This window comes from Nuphar pumila, chromosome 14 (genome assembly GCF_984573655.1).
Source record: "Nuphar pumila chromosome 14, dmNupPumi1.hap1.1, whole genome shotgun sequence".
NCBI classification, from domain to species: domain Eukaryota; kingdom Viridiplantae; phylum Streptophyta; class Magnoliopsida; order Nymphaeales; family Nymphaeaceae; genus Nuphar; species Nuphar pumila.
In genome coordinates this window covers 11303350-11330006 of record NC_143262.1, presented here as the reverse complement: position 1 = coordinate 11330006, position 26657 = coordinate 11303350, and the positions used below count along the sequence as shown (strand labels likewise).

Here is a 26657-nt window from a genome sequence, read left to right as displayed (position 1 = left end):
AGTTGATAAATGTCGGGAATATCTCAGGAAAAATCTCAGGAGTTTAAAAATTGAAAAAAAATATAAACAACAACAAAAAACTAAAAAAATAGGTTTTGCATTATTTTTCTTCCAAAACTATAAAGAAACATGTTTTAAAGGTTTTAAAATATAAAAGAAACAAAAAATAGGAAATGCAAACTTTAAAAAAAAAGAGTTTTTTCCCAAAAATATTGCAATATTTTGTTTCTGGTGATATTTTGAAAATATCGCGATATATTCCCGATATTATCGACTACCTTGAAATAGCTGATAATATCGTGATATTTTCAATTTATCGGTGACAGTGATATATAGTTTCCCAGTCGGGTCAGACTCAGGTCTGACCTGACCTAGTCCATCATGAAACAGGTACGTGACCTGTAAGTGATGTCCCTAGGTCATGTACCAATGTAACATAGCATTTTTCCTACATACCCCTCACTTCCACCTATTGTGTAGCGATTCAAGTTCTTTCATAATTTCATTCTTTCCTTTTTCATTAATGGCATACTTAAAATGGAAAAATAGGCAGTTGGATGTAGTTGCATATCCAAACAAAAAGCCTACAGTACCATTTGGATGTCGGGGGCAAAACCTAGTTTTGAAAAAACCACATTTTGCCTAAAAACCTGGTTTAAGCCAGCTTAATTAAGCTGTTTGGATGGCAAAAAATGTTTTCAGGTTTTTCGTCACCAAACACTAAAAAAAGAAAGGTGGCCATTTTCTGGCCACCCACCGGAAAGAAAATGGTCAAGATGGTAATGCCTTATTCTGGTGGGGTGGCCAAAAAATGGCCGGAAGTTCACAAAATACAAAAAAAAAAAAAATCAAGAACTAAAAGAAGATGCCAGCCATTTCCAAACACCCACCAACGGGAGGATGGTCGAGATGGTGTCGCCTAGGAGACACCATCCTGGTCATTTTCCAGCTGGTGGGTAGCCAGAAAATAGACAGATATTCCCAAATACTAAAAAACAAAAAAAGGAAGAAGTCCGGTCGGACATTTTTCGGCCAGCCACTGACCGGAAAATGATCAAACTGCCATAAATTTTGAAAAAAAAAATGTTAAGATTCCGAACATTTCCAGACAGAAATGGCCCAAACAAGGAAGGATACAGGATGGGGGTCAAGATAGTGGAGGAGAAAGGAGTGGTGGGAGTTGCTCCCCCACCCTTCCTGATGAACTGGGTTGATAAAAGAGGGGAGGAGCACTTTGAATAACCAGGTTGAACCCACCATGTTTACCCAAAACCTGGTTTGATGGCATCCAAAGATTCCAAACAACCACCAAACCAAGTTTTTGGGTAAAAACTGGTTTGACACCCAAAACCATGTTTTGACCTTGGTTTTAAGTGTCATCCAAACAGCTGCTAAGGAAAATTAGAAGAGAATGATACTTTAAGCCATTTGAGAAAGCATTATGGAAAAAAATATACTTCATGACAACACAAGATAGTGAAAGTTCTTATGATATATGAAATCTATTTATGTAATAGCTAGAACAATCACGTCTTTGTTTTCTGCTACAGTTATATTCAGTGATACATTATACCAAAATGCACTATAAATGTGAGGGATACCTTTGCAATCAATTAGAGTTTTTGACATTCATCATTATGGCATTGTCGCTCCAAACATGGAAAAGAGAATGTCCAATTGTGAAGGGCTTCTCATAGTTCATGGCAGCATATCCCATGGTGAACATCTTTGTATTGGGTTTGAAGTTACATTTAGCCTTACTAGATCTACATAGACCATGAAAGTATTTTGTTTTTTATATTGAAAAAATGCAATAGATACCCTCTATTAATCTATTTTTGAGGCATGCAGTTTTAATTAAGAAAGAATGAAATTAATATGATGATCTAGTTATGCATGAAAAATAATTCATATCCCAGAGAAAATTATAAGAGTACATGGAAAACTTATTAATGCAAAAGCTAAATTTTGTTCGATAAGAATTACTGAATTAATGATCAGTTAGCCGTTTCACATGAGAAAATGATTGAAAATGGATTAAAGCATTCAATCAAAGAAAAAAAATGAAACATGTAAAACATGTGAAGACTTTATTAAGGCCCATGATCTTGCAATTGAAACCAAATGAGAGGTTTGTCCTAATTAAGGGAGATAAATCAAAAATATGAATGTGATCAGCAATATGTTTATTAAGTTATGGAGCTACAGTAATTACGTTTGTGTTCAATGTTTTCTTCCCTGAAAAGGCAAAACTAGCCTAAGAATAAATCCATTACCGTAATCTGAATAAAAAAATTTGTATCTATACTGACAGAAGAATAACATATTACAAAATACTACTCATTTTGGTTCACCCATGGCATCTCATCTTTTGTGTCCAAATTCCTGGTGTATTTACTATTTATTGTCAACATGATCATGAGTCATGACCCTTATAAATGTACTTGTACAATTTGATTGCACTAATTGTGTTATATATTCAACATTTAGAAGAAACTAAATCATACAACTATAAGTCACAACCCACTGATTATCTCAATTTTTTCCACCCACCAGTATATGCATCGCATCATCTTTCTTTCTATGTCTGGAATGGTCACCTAAGCATTAACATGTTTTGTCACAAAAAGTCTATGATAATAATACTCAGGTAAATGTTTGCCCATTTTATTTTTCATACATTGACATTAGGGATTGCGAACACCGCATGGCACATGTAACATATGGCTGACAATATATAATTTTTTCATTTGCCTTATAATGTACGTAAATATGCAGTTCTGACTACGTGAAAAGTGTCTACACATACAATATCAATGTACCATTCAAGCATACGTGGTTTTTTCTCATTACTTAATATTAGTGTTTCTATGAAGCAAACCTTTTTTCTCAAAATTCTGTAATTGATGCATATGCAACTAGGCCTTCACAAGGAGCCGAGCTAACTCGGGCTCGGGCCGTTTAAGCTCTGCTCAAACTCGTCCAAAAAAATAAATTAGCCGAGCTTGAGCAAGAGCTCAGGCTCGGTACACATAAATGAGCCGGGCTTAAACAGGCAATCCAGCTTGGATAAGCTCGATAAGCCCGATTAAGCTCGGCGCAGATAAACATATAAAAATATTAGATTTTATATGTGTATATATTTTGTCCATCAAATGTACAAAGAAAGAGGTCTTACCTTGATGGGTAAGATGTCGGTCACTTATGGGGGTGGAATTGGTTCGAATCTCGCATCCTTCAATGGTTTACAAAAGTTTTCTAACACACTTTTCAAAAACTTTTAGATTAAATGTGTTCAGCTCGAGCCGAGCCAAGTTTAGCTCAACTCGAGCCAATCATGAACAAGGGCTGTTCAAGCCCAAGCTCAAGCTCAAGCCAAGCTTGAACAGCCAGTTTTTCTTAACAAGCTGAGTGGAGCCAGCCCAAAGCTCGGCTCGAACCCAGGTCATGTGCAGCCCTATATGCAACAAGCCTTCTGAAACCTATGTCATGTAGATAACAATGCATGATCCAGATGCACTTGGCACGACATGCAATTATTAAAAGTTAGGATGTGGAGACATGGCCATACACATGAACACATGTATAACAAAGTTGAAATTGAAATATAATGCAATTGATGACACATTTTACAAGGAAAAAATGAAACTAAACAAAAAATAAGTAATCAAGATCATAAAAGGAAATGGATAACTTCATGACACAATGTAGACTTTGTCCAGGAAGTGTCCTGGTGTGCCCAAGTGTCATGTGGTGTCGTGTAAACATGAGATGGGCATGCTAAGTGCAGTGACCGTGTAGCATAGTCCAAAACACCACTTTCTAACAATCACTTCCGTCAATTTGGTGTATTTTGGCATGAAAAGCATGACCTCATAAATCAACATGCCATATGCCCTTTGATGAAGCAGCAGCTCGTTCTAGGTTTTCCTTTCAGTTGCTATTACAATTCATCGTTATAAGTAAATCCGGTTTGCTAGATTTGTGAAAGATGGACATATTAACCATCGTATTATTTGGTCCACCAGAAAACGATTAGGATATCATATATTAGACTTCGCTGAACTTATGCATCTGTTTCTCTAACCCAGACGATATCAAAAAAACCGTATATTTGAAGCTTATCTTGGTAGTTGATAAAGAATTGCAATCAATTCGTTATTAGTTTTACATACCACGTCAACCAAATATGACAAGGGTTAGTCTAACTCTATACCCCACATAAGAACTAACAAAAAGAGAAGAAAATCAGGAAAAAATTCCAAAAAAAAGGCAGAATTGACACCGAGAGTTGCATCAAATACATTGTACAAAAGCCAGTAGGTTCCTTTATGTTATCTCAAACAAATCATGAATACACCCACCGAACAAAGACTCTGGCGACGACAAAACGTCAAAAACGACAATCAATATAACGCTCATCGACACCTAAAGCAAGACGAAAATCCATGGAAAACTCAAAACCCTTACACGATCCAATTCCAAAACCCGTAAGCAAGGTAACAAGAACCTAAGATTAGGGCAGAAACGAAGAAGAAGAGCCCGAACCTTGAACGGCGCCCATTTCCTTCTCGACCTTCGCTTGCATCTCCCGAAGAGCCGCCGCTTCCTCCTCCATCTCCTTCAATCTCTTCTTCATCTCATCGAGTTCCTTATTTCCCCCAAACCGCAATCGAAAACAACCCATCATAGAAGAGAAAGAAACAGCTCGCCGAACCAAAATAAAGTAATGATGAAAAGACCCTAAAAATTGCCCGAGAAGAAAGGAAAGACGGTACCTTGGCAGCGGCGTCGTCGTCGGCTCTGGTCATCTCGACGTCGTGCGGGTGAACCTCCATGTCTCCCTCCATATCGGGGATGTCCCCGCCGTACACCTCGTGCTCGTCTTCCTCCATCTCTCTCTCTCTCTCTCTGGTTCTGGCTCTTCTTCTTCCTACTCGCCCTATCGCAGAGCGAGAGCGGCAAAAAGGAGGGGCTTCCTTTTTCCGCTCTTCTGCTTCTGGCTTTGTCTCCTCACTCACTAAATCGGAGTGGGATTTAGCCTTTTAGGTGTGTGAATGGGTCGGATACGTTCGGATACTGGATACGAATCCGATCAGTAGTTTTCGGATATAGATCTTAAAATGAGAACCAATGAATATCATCTGGACCATAGGTACCAGGAAACGAAATAGATACAACAAGCGCTGCGTGAAGCGGAAGCGGAAGCGGAAGCGGAAGCGGAAGCGGGAAGCGGAAGCTAAAAAAGTAGTATGAAGCCGGAAGCAGGATGCCGTAGCTAAGCAATTATTGAAGCGCATGAAAAATGAAAAGGGAACACATTGAAAGCAATATAAAGCACACACAAAAGCAAAATTAAAAAAATGACAAGAATACATAAAATCATATAAAACCAACATTAAGCTTGTTATAAAAAAATTTATTATTTTTTAACATGAAAAAACTAAAAAGTTAAGAGAAAGTGAGCTAGAAAGCAAAAGTGAATTGACTTTGGAAAGAGGAGGAAGTGGGCTTCACGCTAAAAGAAATTGAGTTTCTCATATTTTGAAAGCGAGTTTCTCAAAATGTCTAAGTCGAAAAGTTTTTCACTTTCAAAGAGAGCTTCCTCATATTGCAAGAAGCTTCCTGTAACTATAATCATGACATAGTCACAACCATCGTTATCGGCTATATCTTGGCAAGACTATTTATCGCAATATTATAGGTTTGGTGATAAATCTTAGAAAAATCTCATGATTTAAACATTTTAAAAATTATAAAAATAATAAAACTATATAAGAAAATATCATGTGTAGACAATAAAATATACATATATAATAAAAATAAGTAAAAAAATGTAAAAGAAAGAAGAGAAGGCTCATAATTAAATTCCAACCTCGTGACAATAATGCTATCTAATTAATTAAATTCAGGATATTTTCAAAATATTATGATATTTTACCTTTGATAGCTTTTCTGAAAATACAGTGATAATATGGCCGATATTTATGACTACGCATTTGGATCAAATTAGGAAACAAGAGAAGGCTCATATTCGGATCAACGTTGTGCATGGAATATATATTTGGATTCTGTTGTAATCCAGTCCATTTGCAAATTTTTTATGAGAAACTCTTGCCTAGAGTCGCTGGAATATGAGAACTAATGTGTGAATCACAAATTTCATGGATTTTATTTTTTTTTCCTTAAATATAACCATACTAATGTGATCTACGTGTTTGATTTTATAAGAAACAGCTCTTGAATCATCCAATTATGATGAATAATAAGATCTTTTTAAGGATTTAAAATCAATGGTTCATAATCTTCATAAATATTTAAGCATTCAAAATCATATTGCTCATAATAAATACATGATCCATCAGTTGATTCCTAACAAATTTACCATGCCTAACATATAGACATGGTTGGATTTGCAAAAAAAACATTGGAAATGCCCATATTTTTTAGTTTTTTATTCTAGTTCTCATATTCTAGCGACTCCTCTTGCATTTAAATTTTTTTTTTCTAATATTGCCGTACAAATTTGGAACCGAATTCAATCCCAATATTTTGGATTTAGTTCAGAATCCGGAATTGGATTTCTATTTGTTTATTAAAATTTGGATTTGGATATGATGTACCATGAATCGGCCTGTTTCCGACGCTTTTGAACGGTTGCTCCCTTGGTGGCTTCGGTATCATGAAAATGTCAGATTCTGGACAAATAACGTCAGGTTTAGCTGGATCTACACCAACATTGAATAAACAAATAGGTTTAGAACCAGGTCAAAATCAGGTCTCACCCGACCGTTTGATCTATTTCACAAAAAACTCAATACACTTGACCCATTTTCTGTGGATCCAGCGTCAAAGAGGGTCAGATCAGATACAGTTCGTCTGAAATTCGATTGTGGTTTGGGTCGGATCCAGATTTAGAACCAGACCTACTAACTGAAAGTTGGATCCAGTTTCAGGCAAAACCTGACCTCTAACCCAGATCCAATCCCTTTGCAACCTTATATCTTGGTAACGAGAAAACTCCTCCAATTGGACCTAGCATGGTCTGATTGGGATTTTGGGATTCGGATTGGGAATCCGTCTAAGAGGCTTTTCCAGGGATCCCACACCTTATCAATTTCAATTTTGATTTATTTTGAGTGCAACCATTATTTGTTTGTTTTACATTATTACATATAGGTAGGGAGCGGCTCAAGAGAATTTCATTAGAATGGAGGCCCATATTTCTTTAAAAAAAAAAAAATATGGAGGCCTTTAGCATGTGCCATGTTTCATTAGAGGCCCCAGCTTGTGAAATATAAGCGTTATATTTTTTTTTCTATTTGAGGCCCTAGGCAGTGGCCTCAAATATCAAAGCGGACAGCTGGCCCTGCATATCGGGGTGGGCAACAGGCCCAGCAGCACGATGGGCCAAGCCTACCCGGTGACATGGGCCGGGTTTGGGCCATGATTTTAGGCTCAGGCTCATTAGGTACTGGTTTGAAACCCGGCCTGTTATATATGTGGGCTGGGCTTAGGCCAACCCGCTTAGTTGCATGAGACTTGCTTATGCATATATGTGTTATAAGGCAGTCAAACTTTCATAGTGATGAAATCATGCATATACTAGCTTGAAATCTAACGACATGAAACAAATGGCATGAAACATTTCATACCTGACAGACACCTGCAGACGAAGTTTTCATGTCCCGAAAAAAATTGCACAACTCATTACGAACAACATCGGAAATTGCTTCATGTAAATAGTCACGCATTGTGTCCTTAACAAGCTGGCGGACACCGTCCCACGAATTAGGCGAGTTAGTCTGATGCTTGGAGTTGATGCTGGAGGGAGAACTCTGAGAGCCATGACTGGAGGAGGCAACGACTGGTGAGGTATTCATATTACTCCCAAACCTGAACACACGACCCTTCTTAGGTTCACCTGTTGCAGTCACCCATGTTGCAGTATCAAAAGGCGGATGCTGAGTGGAGTCATCGTCATATCGCTCTACCATCTGTTGCTCTATGACTCTTACAAAGTATTGATTACAATGCGAATTAATAATTAAGAATTACAATGTTTATGATAACTTGTATATTATAATGTTTATTAATACAATAAATACATATTATTGTCGTTCTCGCCTTCTCTAATACGAACTCTCTCGTGGTCTTACGTTTGTGTGTTTCAACAAACACATCCTTGTATGGCACAATGCCTCGTTTTTTCTGCTGTCTGCGAAGTTAAATGAAAAAAAAGTTATTTAACAGGTATGCAGCAATACTTATAAAATTGACAATATATATTGATGTGTTATCGTTTTTTTTATGTGGCTCCCAAAAGTCCTAGATCCACCTGTGTGTAGATGGACATCAGGCATCTTCGCTCGATTTTGTGCAGCCTTCGTTGAGCGGTTTCGAAATTCATGCCCCTTCCACTACATTGTATCCTAAACATCTTACCTGATAGTAGGAGGGACATGACCCTTCCACTACAGTGGATCATCTATCCTGCTAGATGCTTTTTTCGCTACAGTCTTCATATTGTGCAGCATGTCTGCAAATCGATTGGCAACCACCATCTACCACAAATTCTTCGTGTTCTGCTCATCTATCGTAGTCGCAAAGTGATTCAAAGCCTACAAATAATTTTAGAAAGTTATTAGACATGACTATAACAAAAAATTAAATATGAAACACATTAACTATGATAAACGATTGTATACCATAAATGAAGACCACAATCTGTCCAACACCTCCTTCGGGTACTCTTTTCATTGAGCGATCGGTCCTGATAGATGTTAAACTACTGAATGCCTAATATCTCGTATTACTTCTTGTGACTCGAACATCGCGCTGCACATGAATTGGTACACATTAACTATCAATATACAATATTTATAAAATAAGTATATGATAAGTGAAAATAAAATACTTATGGTCGATTATCGATATATACTATTTGAATGAGTTATCGTGTGTCAGTCTAAGAAGACCCTGCATTCAGCGTTATCTCGTGACTTGTATGAACAACTGGTGTAGGTGGGGTCATGTGCATGTGAAACATCATCTATAGAAAACTGAGTTAGAAATTCACACAATACGCATTTAAACTAATCAAGTATACAATTAGTTAAATGATATACCTATCGAAGCAGCCCATTGAGATGAAGGCTGATACTGGTTACCACTAGGTGCTCGACTACTGTAACCTCCATGAACCATATTCTAACAAATAAAAAATGTTATGCAATACATTCAAACATTGCAATACATTCAAATCATTGCAATACATTTCAATACATTTGAATAATTCAAATCATTCACATCAAATATTGTAATATATTCAAATCATTCAAACACGTTACAATACATTCAAATCATAACTCTATACGTATTGAATATACATAATCAAAGAATAAAAAATGTGACCCACCTACATTCAAACATTGCAATACCTTCAAATCATTTAAACCATTGCAATACATTTCAATACATTCAAATAATTCAAATCATTCACATCAAATATTGTAATACATTAAAACATAAAATATTCAAATCAAATCAAAAATAATTTTATGCAAGAGACTCAAATATTGCAATATATTAAAATCATTCAAATCATTGCAATACATTCAAATCATAACTCTATACCTATCGAAGATACATAATCAAATCGAAAATAACTTCATGAAATGCATTCAAATATTGCAATATATTCAAATCATTCAAGTCATTGCAATACATTCAAATAATTCAAATCATTCACATCAAATAGAGGTATGTATTATACGATGTATTTCACTAGCTCGAGAATGCTTCCTCAACACTTGTTTTCAGTAATTTACCATTATACTCTTTGAGTTCAAATTCTGGTCTCTTACATACTACTTTTAAATCCACACGGGTCTTCAAATTATCCTTCATTTTCCTTTTGACATTCATTACCGTATTGAACACATTATCAAATGTATTTTTTTTCACATGCATCACATCAAAATTATGTCATATCAATAAGGTCGGCCAATATGGTAGTTCCCAAAATATAGATTTTTTTGTCCAATTATGATCCTTCCCAAATCCAAGGAAGGGTCTCAAGCTATAAGCATCTGTCAGTTCATATGAAAAATATCACAATCTTCTTAAAATCTCTATGCCAGACAACTTTGTAGGTGGACCTTCCATTTCAATTATGCCTGCTCGGAGCACATTCCTTTGACGTCGAAACAAATGGTTGCTGGGTAAAAATCGATGGTGATAATCAAACCATCACGGCTTTCTTCCATGCATCAATGTAAAAGATTTTGTATCCTCCATACAGTACGGACATGCCATCCTTTCATTTGTACTCTAACCAGATAACATATCATATGCAGAGAAGTCACTCATTGTTCATAGAACAACAATTTTCATATTGAAGTTTTATTTTTGGGGGGCATCGTACGTGAGAACACCGCCATCCCACAATATTTTCAGTTCATCAATCAATGGTCTTAAATATACATCAAGATTTTGGCCTAGAGAGGTCAGACCAAGGATCAATAGAGACAAGAAAAGATTTTGACGCTTTATACACAAGCGTGGAGGAAGGTTGTACGGGGTGACAAATACTGACCAACATGAGTATGAAGTTGATCTACCCCCAAATGGATTAAATTCATCTGTACATAAACTGAGCCTAACATTTATCACTTTCATTATGAAGGTCTGATGAGTACGATCAAAGTGCTTCCAAACTTCTGCGTCAATAGGATGCATGATCTTGTCTTTATCATATCGAACTTTATTTGCATGTCATCTTATGCGTTTAGTTGTCCACGAAGACATATACAATCGTTGCAATCTAGGGGTGAGAGGGAAGTAGCGGATAGACTTTTATGACACTTCTTTTGACCTTGTGTTATCATTGTCTCTTGTCTTTGGCTTGAACCAAGGATGCTCACATGATAGGCATGATCTGCTATTTTTCTGATATTTGAAATACAACATGCAGTGATTTGGACATGCATCTATCTTTTGATACCCCATACCTAGAGCGTTGACTATAACCTTTGCACAATAGAAATTTTGTTGCAATTTCTCATATTTGGGCAATATACTCTTCATAATAGAGCACAGACGGTCAAAACATGATTAACTCAAATTAAACTCGGACTTCAAATGCAATAGTTAAAGAACAATAGACAAGATAGTGTGACTCTCACAACCATTCCAAAGTGGTTCATCAGCATCTCTAAGTAAATCATAAAATCTACTAGTTGCATTGTCTGTTGTTTCTTCCTCTACCCCAGTTGGTACATCACTAGGACCCATAGCAGAACCCAATTCTGGTTCTGCAGCATCAAATATCAAATTCACATATGGATTATCGTGCACCACATCCACCTATGCATCAAAATTGTTTATAAATTCTTCATCATAAAACGTCCAATTTTGATAATCACTCACAAAACCCTTTATATATAGGTGATGTCTAACGCCATGAGGTTTTACAAATTAATTGTTCTTACACATGGTGCAGAAGCACCTGATCCGATCTGTGGGATCCACTGTACAAACACTTGCCGTTGCAAATTCAATAAAATTGTCAACACCATTCATATATTCAAGCGATACCTCATTATCAACTATTATACGCTACATCTATTCACGGTTTGCAGTCATTTCGTCCTATGATGTTTATCTTAACCAGTTAAAAGAGAATCATCAGAATGCTATGATGAAGAAAATATCAATTTTATCTAACATTCATGGTAGATATAATGATTTGATATATATCACACACACACACACATATATATATATATATGTATATATATATATATGTATATATATAATGTCATTCAGTCACAAGAACTATGATGCATGCATTGATAACTTAATATTTTCTTGTAAAAAACCATTCATTTGAAGTATGTTTGAAGCATTGATAACTTATTATTCATTTTTCATATGCAAACTTATTCATAACACGATACATTCATTGAATCATGTTTTCATGATACAATTTCACGTGAAAGTCATAATTAAATTGAAAGTAACTTCATGCAAACATGAATACAATCACATCAAACATTGCAATACATTCAAATCATTTATATCAAAACAATGTCAAACATGTACCTGCAACAAACACACTTCAATATCACGTTAACTACTATCATGACTAGCATGAAATCCGAACTCCAAAAAATAAGAACACTTCTATTTTTATACATTAAAATTATGCTCAGCATGATCTCCGAACTCCATCAAAGTAGTCCTAGATATCCATCAAAGTGAGTGTATAAACAGAAAAGTGTTGCATCCAAGAAATTAAATAACCTGTGATGCACATGCATCACTTACTCACCACATGTATTTACCCGATTTGCATTGCGTTTGTCACTTACTTACCATGGGTCGTGGGGCATAAACGAGATCCATTGAGAAATCTGCAAAAGACACTGTGTTAAAATGAAGTTTATTACCCGATGAGAAGGAGGGTGACGCCCCTGTCAGAAATGAGCTCGGACAAGGAGACGCAACCCACTGCTGAAAGTGAGACAGGTAGGATCGCTGCCCGTGCCGACAGTAAGGGCAAGGTAGGGAGCGAAACCCCTTGTCGTAACATTCACAAGAGACAGGGGGTGGGACCCTCCGAAGGGAAGCATCGGGAAGTAGAGGCTGAGCCCCCTGCTGGGAATCAATCATGAGGCAGGGAGTCTCGCCCCTTGCCGAGGCAAAATTTCTCGATAGGGGGATCCGCCCCCTGCCAGGTAAAATTTCCCGACAGAGGGATCCGCCCCCTGCTGGGCAACAAAGACAAGGGGCATGGGGGCTTCACCCCCCTCTCGAAATTATCAGGGACAGGGGGGCAAAGCCACCTACTGCCAGGGAAAACAAAAGGGCAGGGGGCTTCTCCCCCTACCGATCATTCTTCGACAGCGGGGCGGAGTCCCATTAAAGGAGAAGTCAAGAAGACATGAGGGCCTTCTGTTGGCATTTGAAAGGACAGGGGCAAAGCCCCCTATCCTGCCAAAGATCAGGGCCAAGGGAGGGTCTGGCAGAGGCGATCGGAGCCTCTGCCAGCCCCCTTCGACTACAGATGGGTGGGGAGGGACAGACAGAGGCTGTCGGGCCTCTGTTGGCCCTGTAGCAACCATAGGGGGAAGGGGGAGGCTATAATATAGGGGAAAGGGGGAGGGTTACCTGCGGACGAGGCTCACTGGAAAATATAGAGGGGGAGCAATGAGAGAGAGAGAACGAGAGGAGAAAGAGAGCGGAGGTCGATAGGAGCCGGTCGGTCGGGCGAGTGACCGGAGGTCGACAGGCGGTGGGTGGGTGACGGAAGGCCGACGGGCGATGGGCGTGCGACTGATAAAATAGAAAGGGAAAAGGGGCTCGCATTAGGGATTTACGAGAAATTTAATGACAGATTCGCGACAACAAAATTCTGGTGTAAACTTCATCGTAAATGTGTGACGAAGTAGCGATAAAAAAATTCTCCTGCTGAGCCATCGCGAAGGTGTGACAGAGTTTGAGACAAAATTGTTCCATCGCTAATTCGCGATGAATTCCTGATGAATTTTTTTCCGTCGTTAATTCCGTAAATAATTCAAATGTTAGCGATGGATAGTTTTCTCTAGCTAATCCGTCATAAATTTGTGACAAAAAAAATTTGTCGCAAATGTCTGTCGCTAAATAGAGTTTTTCTTGTAGTGTTTCATTAACCCATAATTTCAATCAAGCATTTATGCATTTTAAGATTGGGTCAGGTCGGGTCGGGTCAGGTCGGGTCGGGTCAGGCCGGGCCAAGCCATAGCCATGATTTTAGGCTTGGGCTCATTAGGTACCGGTTCCAAACCTGACCCATTATATACGTGGGCCAGGCTTAGGCCAACCCGCAGGCTATCAGGTCCACCCAAAGTGCCTGTCTCACCAATACAAGATAATGACCCGATTGGTTGTGGAGGTGAGGTTCATGACCCAAACTTTTAGAACATACATAAGGTCGACGTTGTAGTTCCTGCTTATGTAATCGATCGATGGAGAGTCAGTCCCCATAAAATCGAGCATGTAGGCCACATCCGTATAATGAGATTTAAGGAAAAAAACATATTTTCAGTAAACATATTATAGTGACTCCTACAAATGTCTTTCTATTAAAAACACACTAAAAGATATTTCCATGATTGTTTCATAACACTAGAAATATTTGAGATTTTTAATTCACTTGCGCAAACAAGTGTCTTACCCAACCTATTTTGATATATTTGAATTAGGAATTGGACCTGGTTCAACCCAAACTAGATCAAGTTGATCCATCACCCAAACTTGGTATTATTATCTCAAAGGATGTCCTAGATCCACCGGATCCAACTCAGGTGAGACTTAAAGAGTGAAAATCGGACAATGATGTTGATGCTAATGAAAATTATACATACTTGTTTAGCACCCTACATTTTGACTTGAGCAGAGTGCCACAAAGCTTGCTATTATCAATAAACCATGCAGGGTCGAACCCGAAGAAGGATGGTGGGATCGAGCCGGAGAGCACTTTGTTTGTGACTGATAACTTCTTCAATCCAAGATCATTCACGAAGGATCGGGCTAGAGAGCTAGTTGTCACTAAGGATGATGTGTTGTAATTTGGATCGGGGTGTGTGCAAAGTGAGGGAGGAGAGAATAAAGTGAAGAACAGGCAAATGGAAAAAACATGGGAAACAACATACATCGAGGGGGTTCTTGCTTAGCCATTGCCTGCACTACGTAGGAGGTGGGGATTTATAGTCCTCCCCTGAGTAGCCATTTTTCTAGCCTCGAATGGGGTTCTTAATCTCATTCAATATATTTATAATTGACTTTTAACCCACACATTATGTGAGGGCTCTATAGATTCCAATGTGAGCCTCTATGGTCACACTGAATCTAATTACCAAGATCCAATATCTCTCACTTGGCTATACGGGGCAAATAACCATATTATATCACAACCAATGCATCATGTATCATATACAATGCTTCATGATAAAACGTGCACCCAATAAGTCATGAACAATTCTAAGGGTTATATCAATATGTAAGTATGATGTTTTATCACATCCAAATGGTTAATGTGTAATATCATGTACATATATCATAAGATTGTCATATTAATTATAATACATAACAATATAGGTCTCACTTTCATAATTAATCATAGAGTTCTTATGACTCTTCCATGACCATACTTTAGGACATTATCATGTTCACATGCACATTACTGGAGTACTATGAATTTTCATCAACTCATAAATCAATTATAAACTATTATTTGCTAAACATAGCAAATACTTTTTTTTTTTAAATTTACCATAGTCAATACTCTCACTATTCATGTGCATCATCATCACATGCATCTCATGAGGTTAACCACCACCATTTTGGATTAATATATATAGATCCAATAATCATAAATATTATTAAAATTTAAATAATACTATGTTTCATACCATGCATAAACTTCTACCATATGAAAAATATTTCTTTCATTCAGAAAACAAACCATAAGGAGCATAACTTATAATTATTATTTATCATCATATGCAAATAAAATATATTCACATGCATGTATAAAATTATAATTTAGCTCTCACTTTTTCAGTGCATTGCATTTAAGTAATATGTTATCAACACATTACAAACTAGAAGTAATATGCACAATAAGTAAAGAATAGCATAAGTCTACATATCCATATCTAAGTTGGATATACACCAGATGCATATCCAAGAAGAGTTATCTCATTACCATTTGGATATGACAAATATGATAATTCAATTTCAAGGCTTGAATCTTATGATAATAAGAAACTTAAACAATAAGTATGTTAACATACAAGTTCAGATATATTATCAGATCCAATATATATATATATATATATATATATATATATATATATATATATATATATATATATATATATATATATATATATATATATATATATAGGGGCATTAGAAACAATGGTCACACAACAAGGCTGAATTTCAGCTAGAATAACAATGAATCTCTTTTTGAGACCACCGATTAAAAAGATTTTATCTCTAGAATAAACAGCATACGATAGGAGATTGAAATTTCTGAAAGACGTTGAGGCAAATTTGAGACCACCATACTATTTTTGAGACCACCAAACTCCAATGATCTTCCATCCAGATATTGCTAGATATGATTCTATATTTTATAAATAAATGACTCTGTTTGTTGGACTTATTCGACCAATTGTGAGATGCCAGAATATCTGTAAATGTATTCCAAGTAAGTTTAGGAATAAGCCATCTACCTAGGTGCTCGCCTTCATGATATGCTAAGTTTTGCATTTTCCTTATGTGCCAGCAAATGATGTGAAAAATCATATTCCAGCATGCCTTCAACCAAGGTTTATCAAAATTGATGAACGTCCACCATTTCAGTTCTGCAATGAAGCTAGAATGTGGGACTCTGAATTTGCCAATCAGTTTACATATAAATTTCCAAACCCTTTGGCAATAATGCAACTGAAAACAAGTGATCCTGAGATTCTTCATTTTTTGCAGCAAAGAGGGCATCAATTCGACAGGGAAATACCGAAATTCTTTAATATGTCCTGAGTAAGAATTCTACTATGACATACAAGGAACACCACCCAGGAGGCTCTAGGAGGGGCATTTTTAATCCAAGTCAAACAAGACTAATCACAATAACTAGACTCCTGACGAATAGATACCCATATGCAATGAGACATCTGAAGGTGTTGACATTGTGCCAAATCTGCTGCAGCATAATAAAGGGAGCACGAGATCAGTTGCCCATAATATGCAAACCCTCTTTAACACGAGTTTTCTTCACATTTCTCAGTCGGCTCAATTCAACAAGAGAAAGAAGAGAAATCAACAAAGGACCACACCATGAATCCATCCAAAAATAGGTAGATGTCCCATCCTGCACCTTGTATGAAATAAGTGGTTTAATTTGGTTCCATCCCCAAAGGATGCCTTTCCATGATCCTAAGCTCATGACCGTGTTGACACCCTAAAAACTCCTGTTTTTGAGATATTTGTCTCTCATAAAATCAGCTCACCAAGATTTGCTGAAGTAAATATCCAGCGCTAATTTTGCAAGACAGGCAGCATTAACTTCTTCAATTCTTAATTCTAAGTAAACGAGATCACAACTCATTAGAAGAAACAAAGAAACTAGAGAATAACACGTCAGTATACGTGGTTCGGCTAATGCGCTTATGTCTATGGGAAAGGGGCTTCTTTATTTCACATGTGGCCAATCTAGCCATGCTACAGATTTTATACATTTGATGTCAACCGGTTCCTTCATTTGAGGAAGACGATCCAAAGGATATTGGAGATCACGTTTATCCTCAACGGCAGCTATGAAGTTGGAAGTCCTTGTGGTAACCTCATCTGATGTTCCATGATTAGTTGCATCAGATGAGGATGGATTTTGCCCAATGGTTGTGGGTAAAGATCGATCTTAGTGATCTTTGCTAACTGCACTTGATGATGAGGATCGAGATCAGTTAATACCCTCCCTGCAAACTAAGCAATGGGGTCGCCCACAAGCCGAGTTTGGGTCTTAATGCACAGGACTGTTTGGTGAAGATATCTGCAACTTGAATCTAAGATGGAATAAAAGTGGTAATAAGTTGTTGGTGAGCCATCTTTTCTCGGATGAAATGATAATCGATCTCGATGTGTTTCGACCTGTTATGGAAAACGGGATTCACAGAGACGTATAATGCTGAAAGATTGTCACAAAAGAGTGTGGGAGGCTGAGAGATGAAGACCTCGAGATCACGAAGAAAAAAAACAAACCATATTAATTTAACCGCTGCGAAAGCTAAGAAACAGTATTTAGCCTCAGTGTTAGAATTAACGAGGTAAAGACAATAACCAGATATAGAACATCATGTGATAGGGCAACCGGCCTAATCCGCATTGGAAAAACTATAAAGAACTATAGGGTTGTGAGCAAGTAACCGGATGTTAAGGTGGAGAGTACCTTAGATATATCGCAAGATACGCTTCACCAGCTGGAAATGAAACACTGTGGGGGCGTGCATATAATGGCAAATGATGTTGATGCTGCATGATAAATCTGGTCTGATAATGGTGAGATACTGCAAGGTACCAACGATGCTCTGGTAATACCAAATGTCGTCAAATGGAAGAGAATCAGGGGGCACATGTGGCCGGTCGACCATGGGGGTGGAGATGGGCTTGCAGTCTTTCATTTGAGCTTTATCGAGAATATCGATCGCATAATGGGTTTGATCTAGTAGAATGTCACCTTCGAACTGTTTGACCTAAATACCCAAGAAATGGTGGAGATGGCCAAGATCTTTCATGGCAAACTCGTGACTTAATTGTTGAATGATGTCGGCCAATAAGAGTGGGTTGTTGCCGGTGATGATAATGTCATTGACTTATAATAATAAATAGATGCATCCACGAGAGCATCGACAAATAAAGAGTGATGAATCCGTAATGCTGAAAAAAAATCTCATATCTAAAAGGAAGTTGCTGAAACAATTAAACCATCTCCAAGATGATTGTCGAAGGCCATATAAAGCTCTTTAAAGTTTACAAACTTGATGAGGTTTAGATGGGTCACGGAAACCAGGAAACTAGTCCATGTAGACAAGTTCTTCAAGAAAGCCACGAAGGAAGGTGTTTTTCATGTCAAGCTGGCAGATTGGCCAAGAAGAAGCAAGAGCAATGGATAATACGATACGGATAGTAGTAGGCTTGATAACAGGTGAAAAGGTTTCAAGAAAATCGACACCAGGCAATTGGGTAAACCCTTTTGCAACAAGGCAGATTATAAGTCTGTCTAAGGTTCCATCAGCATGAAGTTTGGTTTTGAAAACCCACTTGCAACCAACAATGTTCATATAAGGAAGATGAGGGACAAGAGTCCAAGTTTGAGTTTGGGAGAGAGCTTGCATCTCATCCTGCATGGCTTGAAACCAACCTGGATGAGCAAGAGCAGTCTTATATTTTTTGGCTCGTTTGGAATGTCCAACTCAACAAGTATTTAGGGTTGGGTTTGACAATGCCGACCTTAGCGCGGGTGACCATGACATGGGTATTAGACAAAGGTGGAGTAGAGGAAGCAGGAAGTGAGGATGGCGTGCCACCGGATTTAGGTATGTGCTCAACGTGAGTTTCTCTATCCACAAGAATAGGGAGAGGCTCGATGATGCTTGTGAGGCCTGGAGATCTGCTCATCATGTCGTCATGTAGATGAATCTACATAATGCAGCTATTGATCTTTGAATGGAAAGCAACTTTCATAAAAAACAACATGGCAGCTAATATATACACGTCCAGTCTCAACATGAAGATAACAGTATCCCTTATAGTTATCACTGTAGCCCAGAAATATGCATGGCAAGGACCTGGAATATAGCTTAGTATTGGCATAGTCACGCAGGTGAGGAAAACACCTTGAACCAAAGACTCATAAATAATCATAGCATGGTTTTTTATGAAAGTCTTTCGTATGGAGAAATCATCGGCAAAACTGAGCTGGAAAGACATTTTAAAATCTAAAGTGTCCTGAGGAATGCCTCAACCCAAAATTTTATGGGTAAGCCCGCTTGAAAGAGCATGGCAAGACCGAGCTCAACAATACTGCGATGTTTCCTATCAGCTTATCCGTTTTGCTCGGGTGTGTGGGCAAGATATATTGTGATGGATTCCATGGTGTCTTAAATATATTTGAAAATTATTACTCATAAACTCACCGCCACCGTCAGATTGAAAAGTTCTAATGGATCCTTTGAATCTATTAGACATCGATTTATGAAATTCATAAAATGGATTGAAAAAATCAGACTTAAGCTTTAAGGGCTATATTCAAATATATCTGGAAAAATCATCAATCATAATGGCATAGTACTTAAATCCTTGAGGAGAGGTTTCGGGGACTGGTCCCCAAGTGTCATGCTGAACTTTCTCAAATAACTCATTACAAGATTTTTGAGAACTTTGAAAAGTTAGACGACAAGATTTTGCCATGAGGCAGCTATCACAAATATTTTTATTTTTGCTACCAGAAAATGAAATAAAGTTTTTATTGTGCAAATAATCAACTATATCCATGCTAGGGTGGCCCAGGCCATGATGCCAATCATCTCTGCTCACAATACGTTGTCTATTTGAGAAGAAGGTCACCTTCTGTGTACGCTCCGTAGCTATTATTCTCGTAGTCATCTTGTCCTTTATAAAAAACTAATCATCATAAAACTCGAAAAATAAATCGCTATCTGATGTCAACTGACTAACTGATAAGAGATTTTTCTTCATGTTTGGAACAACTAAAACATTATTTAGGCTAAGCTTTTCTAGGTTGATCTTTAGGTCGACCGTACCAATATGAGTAATTGAGAGTCTTTTCTCTATTACCCACCATGATTCTTTCATTTCCAAAATATTGGTTGAGATAACAGAGCATACCTGGATCGGTCGTGATATGAGAGCTTGCACCCATATCGGGAAACCAAGCACAATCCTGGTTATTAGAAATTGTCATGGCTGCTAAGGCTTGAGGAATATCTCAGGCTTGGTACATCTGGTTGAAACTGTGATAACACTTTATGGCAGTGTGATTTGGTTTTAAACAAATTTGACATACCATGTACTTGTCTTTCTGTCGGTTATTTTGTTTGCTTTGACGATTTTGGATATCTTGAGGTTGTTGGTTTGAATTTTGATACATCTGATGTGAGGACTGATTTTCCATCTGTGAGAATACTTAATTTTCCTGGGGAAGAGAATCGACCCTGAAAACCCCGTCTTCTATTATTTTAATTTTGGTCATGGCGTTGGCTCATGAAAGCCACGTTTTGATTAGGACAATTTTCTTGATCAGAAGTTTGGAGAGACTTAGAAGTCATATGAGATTGTAGCAAAGAGACAAGTTTTCTATAATTGGGGACTGGTGGCTTCATCATAGAGATAACAAAGGCTTCATACCCTTGCCCGAGGCCATTCAAAAGGGAGAATACTTTGGATCTATCGTCGACGGGCTTGCCAATGGCCGCAAGCCCATCGTAAGTTTTCTTGAAGGTGGAGATATATTCTGATAAAGGCAAATTACCTTTGCGATGAGTTTGCAATTTTTGAAGGAGATAGCACTCACGTTCTTGTGAGTCAAGGGCAAATGCTTCCTCTAATGTTAACTATACTTGAGCAGCAGTTTCAAGGCCAACGGTCGATGAAGCCAAGTACCTCTTCAGAAAGAGTACCTGTTATCCACTCTTTTAACAACCAGTCTGATTTTCTCCATGCAGTGAAATCAGGATTTTCAGATCGTACTCCATTGGAGTCTATCATGTATTGCTCTGGAACAATAACATTGCTAGTTATGAACCATTGAAGGTCTTGGCTTTCAATCAGACCCAGGAGCTGAGTTCGCCAAAGGAGGTAGTTCGTATGGGTCAGCATCAGGGACACAAAATTTGCAACGTTTAACGTTGATGGGTATGAGAACTTGGAGGAGTGGGTTGTGGAGGATATGGAAGCCATGAAAACAAGACAAAATAAATAGTATGGTGGTGGCTCTGATACCATAAATGGGATCACAACTCGTTAGAAGAAACAAAGAAACAAAGAGAATAACATGTCAGTATACGTGGTTCGGCTAATGCGCCTACGTCCACGGGAATGGGGTTTCTTTATTTCACATGTGGCCAATCTGGCCATGCTACATATTTTATACATTTGATGTCAACCGGCTCCTTCATTTGAGGAAGACAATCCAAAGGCTGTTGGAGATCAACGTTTATCCTCAACAGCAACTATATATGAAGTTGGAAGTCCTTGTGGTAACCTCATCTGATGTGCCATGATTAGCTGCATCAGATGAGGATTGATCTTGCAACAGTTGTGGGCAAAGATCGATCTTCGTGATCTTTGCTAACTGCACTTGATGATGAGGATCCATCTTGCCCAACGGTTGTGGATAAAGATCGATCTTCGTGATCTTTGCTAACTGCACTTGATGATGAGGATTGAGATCGGTTAATAATTAGGAAAAAAGAGAGCATCAAATTGATCGCGCTCCACACTCCATTTCAGCCTTCTTGATAACTGTTTCATAATAATAAAGAAAAGAAAAGAAACAATGGGATCTCCTTGTCGAATACCTCTGAAGCTAAAAAATTTCTTACCCGGACTACCATTCACGGGTACCCGAAAGGAGGCTGTCCTCACGCATACAATAATTAAATGTACCCACCATGGGTCGAAGCCAAAACAAAGCAAGGAGCACTCTAAAAAATATCTCAGAAAACTCTATCATAAGCTTTGGATAAATCCAATTTGAAAATTGCAAATAGAATCAATGATTTCATGAGCTAATAAAAGGCTTTCTAGAATATCTTTCCCTTTAAGGAACGCTCCTTGATTTCTGGCTATCACTCGGGTCAAGATATTTCTCATCCTGATTACCATCACCTTGGTGAAGACTTTATATATGAAATTACAGAGGAAAATAGGTTTGAAGTCCTTGAGCTGATCTGCACCTGAAGTTTTAGGAATGAGACATAAAAAAGTAGAATTAACGTTTTTGACAATCTTCCCTTTTCCGAAGAATTCTCTCACAGCCACCCTCACCCACTATATGCCAGCACTTTTGATAAAATAGCTCTGGTAACCCATCAGGCCCAGGAGCTTTATCTCCTTCATCAAGAACACAACGTTTTTCACTTCTTCATCCTAAATAGGGGCCAACAATAGCTCATTTTCAGCAAGTGAAGCAACCGGACCAGCGAACAGGGAAGGGAATGATAGTGAACCTCATCTTCGGAAAGAAGAGAACGGAAAATTTTGAAACATTCTTTTTCAATGTCTGATTCATTAGTCAGAAAGGAGTCATGAAAAAGAAATTTATGAATATTATTCAATTTGCATCTACCTTTCACTGATGCCATAAAAAATTTTGTATTATTGCCTCATTCCTTAAGCCACTGAATACAGGATTTTTGACACCATTGTGATTCCTCTTGGAGAAGAAGTACTTTTTCAAGTTCCTTCTGAAGGGAAATTTCAAGATCAATATCTTCGAGTGAAGGACAAGAAGATTCCACCCGATACTGCACCTGGGTCAGCTGTTCATGAATAGCTGTAATTTTGTCTTCTAGCCTTTCTGACATCATCTAATTTGTTAAGGACTCGAATCATAGGACATCCTGTCTGGTGGGAACTCCAACAATCCATAATCATGTTCATACAACTTTTGTCTTATTTTTATTTTATGTACATCTTCCTAATTTAAAAATCAAATGCCGTGTAAAGTTTAATCAATTTTGATTTTAGTGAAGAAAATTTTGGATACAGGTTTGGTACTTGATGGTCCATTGGTTTGATGATGGTTGCTTAACTCTATGTCAATGTTTATGATCATGCCAAGCTGTGATGGCAGCTCCATTTGATGATATGCAATAATTTCTTTGATAGGTTTCATTTGACGATATATTGGTAGGGTATTGATTTGTCAACTCAGCAGCTATGAATGAGAGGGTGGTGTGTGTTTTCCTGTTAGCAGTGCGTGTTTGGGGGTCTCAATGAGCATCACGTATATAAGCACATGGGGCGGCATCACTTAGCATCGGAGTCTGGTGCGATTGCAAAGACTTGTCATGAAACGATGGTTCAAGAAAATGACAAAAATGTCTATTCAAAAAAAGGAAAACGACGGTTCGAGAAAAAAACAAAAAAGTTCTCCATCCAGAAAGTCGATGATGATGTTAACTCTTCAAAGTCCAAACATTTCATTTTTGACCTAAGCAGTAAACTTTTGCACCATCTGCTGCAACAAAAGCTTTCTTTGACGATGCAAACTTTACCACCGGAGTAGCAACCTTTGCCGTTGTCTCAAGTCGAGGTTCCCACCTTGGTTTTTAGCTCGTGTTACAATACATTGCCGTCTTCTCATTCCTGCCTTGTGTTACAAAACATTTTCGGGTTCATGATCGACTGGTTCGATCATTGGTGGGTGTCATAGGGGCATTTGTCGGCCATCTCTTTTTACAGTATTCTCTTCTTTTTCGTTGTCGTTAGGCATTATGAAAGAAAGCAATGATGCACAAATATTCCAACAAGTGTCATTAAGGCATCGTGAGTACCTTTCCATGTCATCATGCTATCGTTGAAAAACATATGTCATCATGAGTGCCATTAAAGCGTTGTTTTGTTATTACAGGTGGATCTTGTCCTTTCGATGGTTGAAAACTTAACGATATTTGTAAAACATTGGGACCTGTTGACAAGAATGCTTGGTTATAGATGCGAGAAAGTGCCTGTACCCCATCCGGTATCCTTCATTCACTCAGTATATGCAATGTATCATAAATCGTGATTGTAGTAACATACTACCGATTTGTGAGATATTGTTTTGTTTGTTAATATCATTTTTTAAGCTATTATGCTGAATTTTCTTATCGATTTGTAATATATTTTGCAATATTTATATCGATTTGTAAGATATTATGTGTTTTGGAGTGTCAACTTGTAAGCTATTATGCTGAATTGCCGTTTCGATTTGTAATATATTATGCGATATGTATATCAATTTGTAAAATATTATATGTTTTCTAGTATCGATTTGTAAGATATTTGTAGAAAGACTTTTAAAATGTGTGTGTGCAGAAATACATTGTTATGCGCTTGCAGTGACAATTTTCGTATTCAAATCGTTGCTCATTTAGCGATTTATATTAAAATCGCTTCACAACATCATAGATATAATTAAATTGCTACTGTCAACACACATATACGACAAATTGTTTCTTTTATTGGCATGGTAAGTAACAACTCGATGCATAGTATAAGCAAATAACAAATCACCGTTGCTTTTTATACTGTGATTCATTCAATCGTTTCTTTGACTTGCTTAACCTTATCAGTATCCGTTGTTATATGCATTTTGAATAAATTCTAGTAAACATATGCACTTGCTAACGCAAATTGATATCTTTGTTATAATAGTGGTGAGCTTATCATATGGTTGTAATGAAGAAGATCTATCTCAATCATTTGAAAGATATAGAGAAGTGAACATTTGTACTAATGACGCACTTGAAAAAGTGAACATGTGCACTAATGATGCACATGATAACAAGGGTGCAGGCATTGAATTCACTCTTAACTTGAATGTTTCAACAGAAGAAATGCAATTCGATAATGAGGTAGACTATCGTGATAGTATACTTGATAAAGGTGGAGGCACTGGGAATGTACATGATAGTACACCTAACTCTGTTCTTGTAGAAAGAATGCAGTTTAATAATAAGGATGTTGCATGTAAATTTTATAATGATTATGCCTTAAAATTTGGCTTCAGTGTTAGAAGGTATTTTTGGTCAAAAAATGCACAGGGTGTCGTGGTGAGAAAGACCCATGTTTATTCTAAGAAAGGTTGAAAGAAGTCAAGTGGAAATTCAACAAGGAGCATGCCAGAATCAAGATATGGATGTCCAACGAGAATGGTGTTAAGAGGACTTTCGAATGGAAAATATGTAGTCCGTACTTTAATCAGTGATCATAACCATGATTTATCTGTTTCATTTATGACTCCTATGTTAAGGTTGTATCGTAAAGTAACTGAAGCGCATGTTGTAATTGTTGAAATAACTGATAGCACCGACATTGCACCAAGAAAGACATACAATTTGTTCACGCACATAGATGGTGGTCGCGAGAATGCACCATTCACACCTAAGAATCTAAGAAACCACTTGAGAAGAAAGAAGACAGATAACACGAAGAATGAAGAAATATTTTCTTTGGTTGATTACTTACAAAAGCACCCATTGAAAATAAGATGAGAGAGAATCGTTTAGGTGGTTTGAACATATTCGGCGAAGGCCTAATGATGCTCCAGTTAGAAGGATGGAAAAATGGGAAAATATTATAGTTAAAAGAGGTCGGGGTAGGCCTAGGAAGACTTGGATGAAGATGATAGGAAATGATATGAATGCTTTGAACCTCACCGAGAACATGGCATTAGATAAAAATGATTGGAGGAGAAGGATTCATGTGGAAGACCCAGAATGATTTTTTTGTTGGTTTATATTGCCGACCCCAATTGTTTTGGGATAAAGGCGTAGTAGTTGTTGTTGTTGTTGTTGTTTGGTTGATTACTTACAGAAGAAATTAAGCATTGACCCTGGTTTCTTTAGTGCAATGCAACTAAATGAAGATGAATATGCTGTGAATATGTTTTGGGCAGATTCAAAGTCAAGAGTAGATTATGAATGCTTTAATGATGTGCTTATTTTTATATGACAGTAAAGATTAATACTGAACAATGGCCATTTATGCAGTTTGTCAGAGTGAACCATCACTTACAGAATTGTATATTAGGCGACACTTTTTTTGTATGACCAGACCAAGGAAAGCTTTGAGTGGTTGTTTAGAGTATTTACACAGTCAATGAATGAAAAGCAACCTGAAGTTGTACTTATATATGGTGATCACGCAATTGCGGCTGCAGTTTCTCATGTGTTACCAGATGCACATCATCGCCTATGTTTGTGGCATATCTTTTAAAATGCAACAAAGAACATAGGACATATATTTAATCATAAGACAGGGTTTGACAAAAAGTTTACAAGCTATGTACTTGAGAGCATAGATGAGGTCACCTTTATGTC

At 37.5% G+C, this 26657-nt stretch overlaps 1 protein-coding gene across 1 annotated transcript in view; it reads right to left on the bottom strand.

The window, feature by feature from the left end:
* LOC149816375 (polyadenylate-binding protein 2-like) overlaps nucleotides 1-5017 on the bottom strand; it is a 35737-nt gene extending 30720 nt beyond the window's left edge. The window contains exons 1-2 of the mRNA XM_089986799.1: nucleotides 4779-5017; nucleotides 4549-4651 (exon numbers count right to left, since the gene is read on the bottom strand). Coding sequence (XP_089842925.1) covers nucleotides 4549-4651; nucleotides 4779-4895 — 220 coding nt within the window. The 5' untranslated portion in view covers nucleotides 4896-5017. The remainder of the gene's footprint in view (nucleotides 1-4548; nucleotides 4652-4778) is intronic.
* Between the last annotated feature and the right edge of the window lie 21640 nt (nucleotides 5018-26657).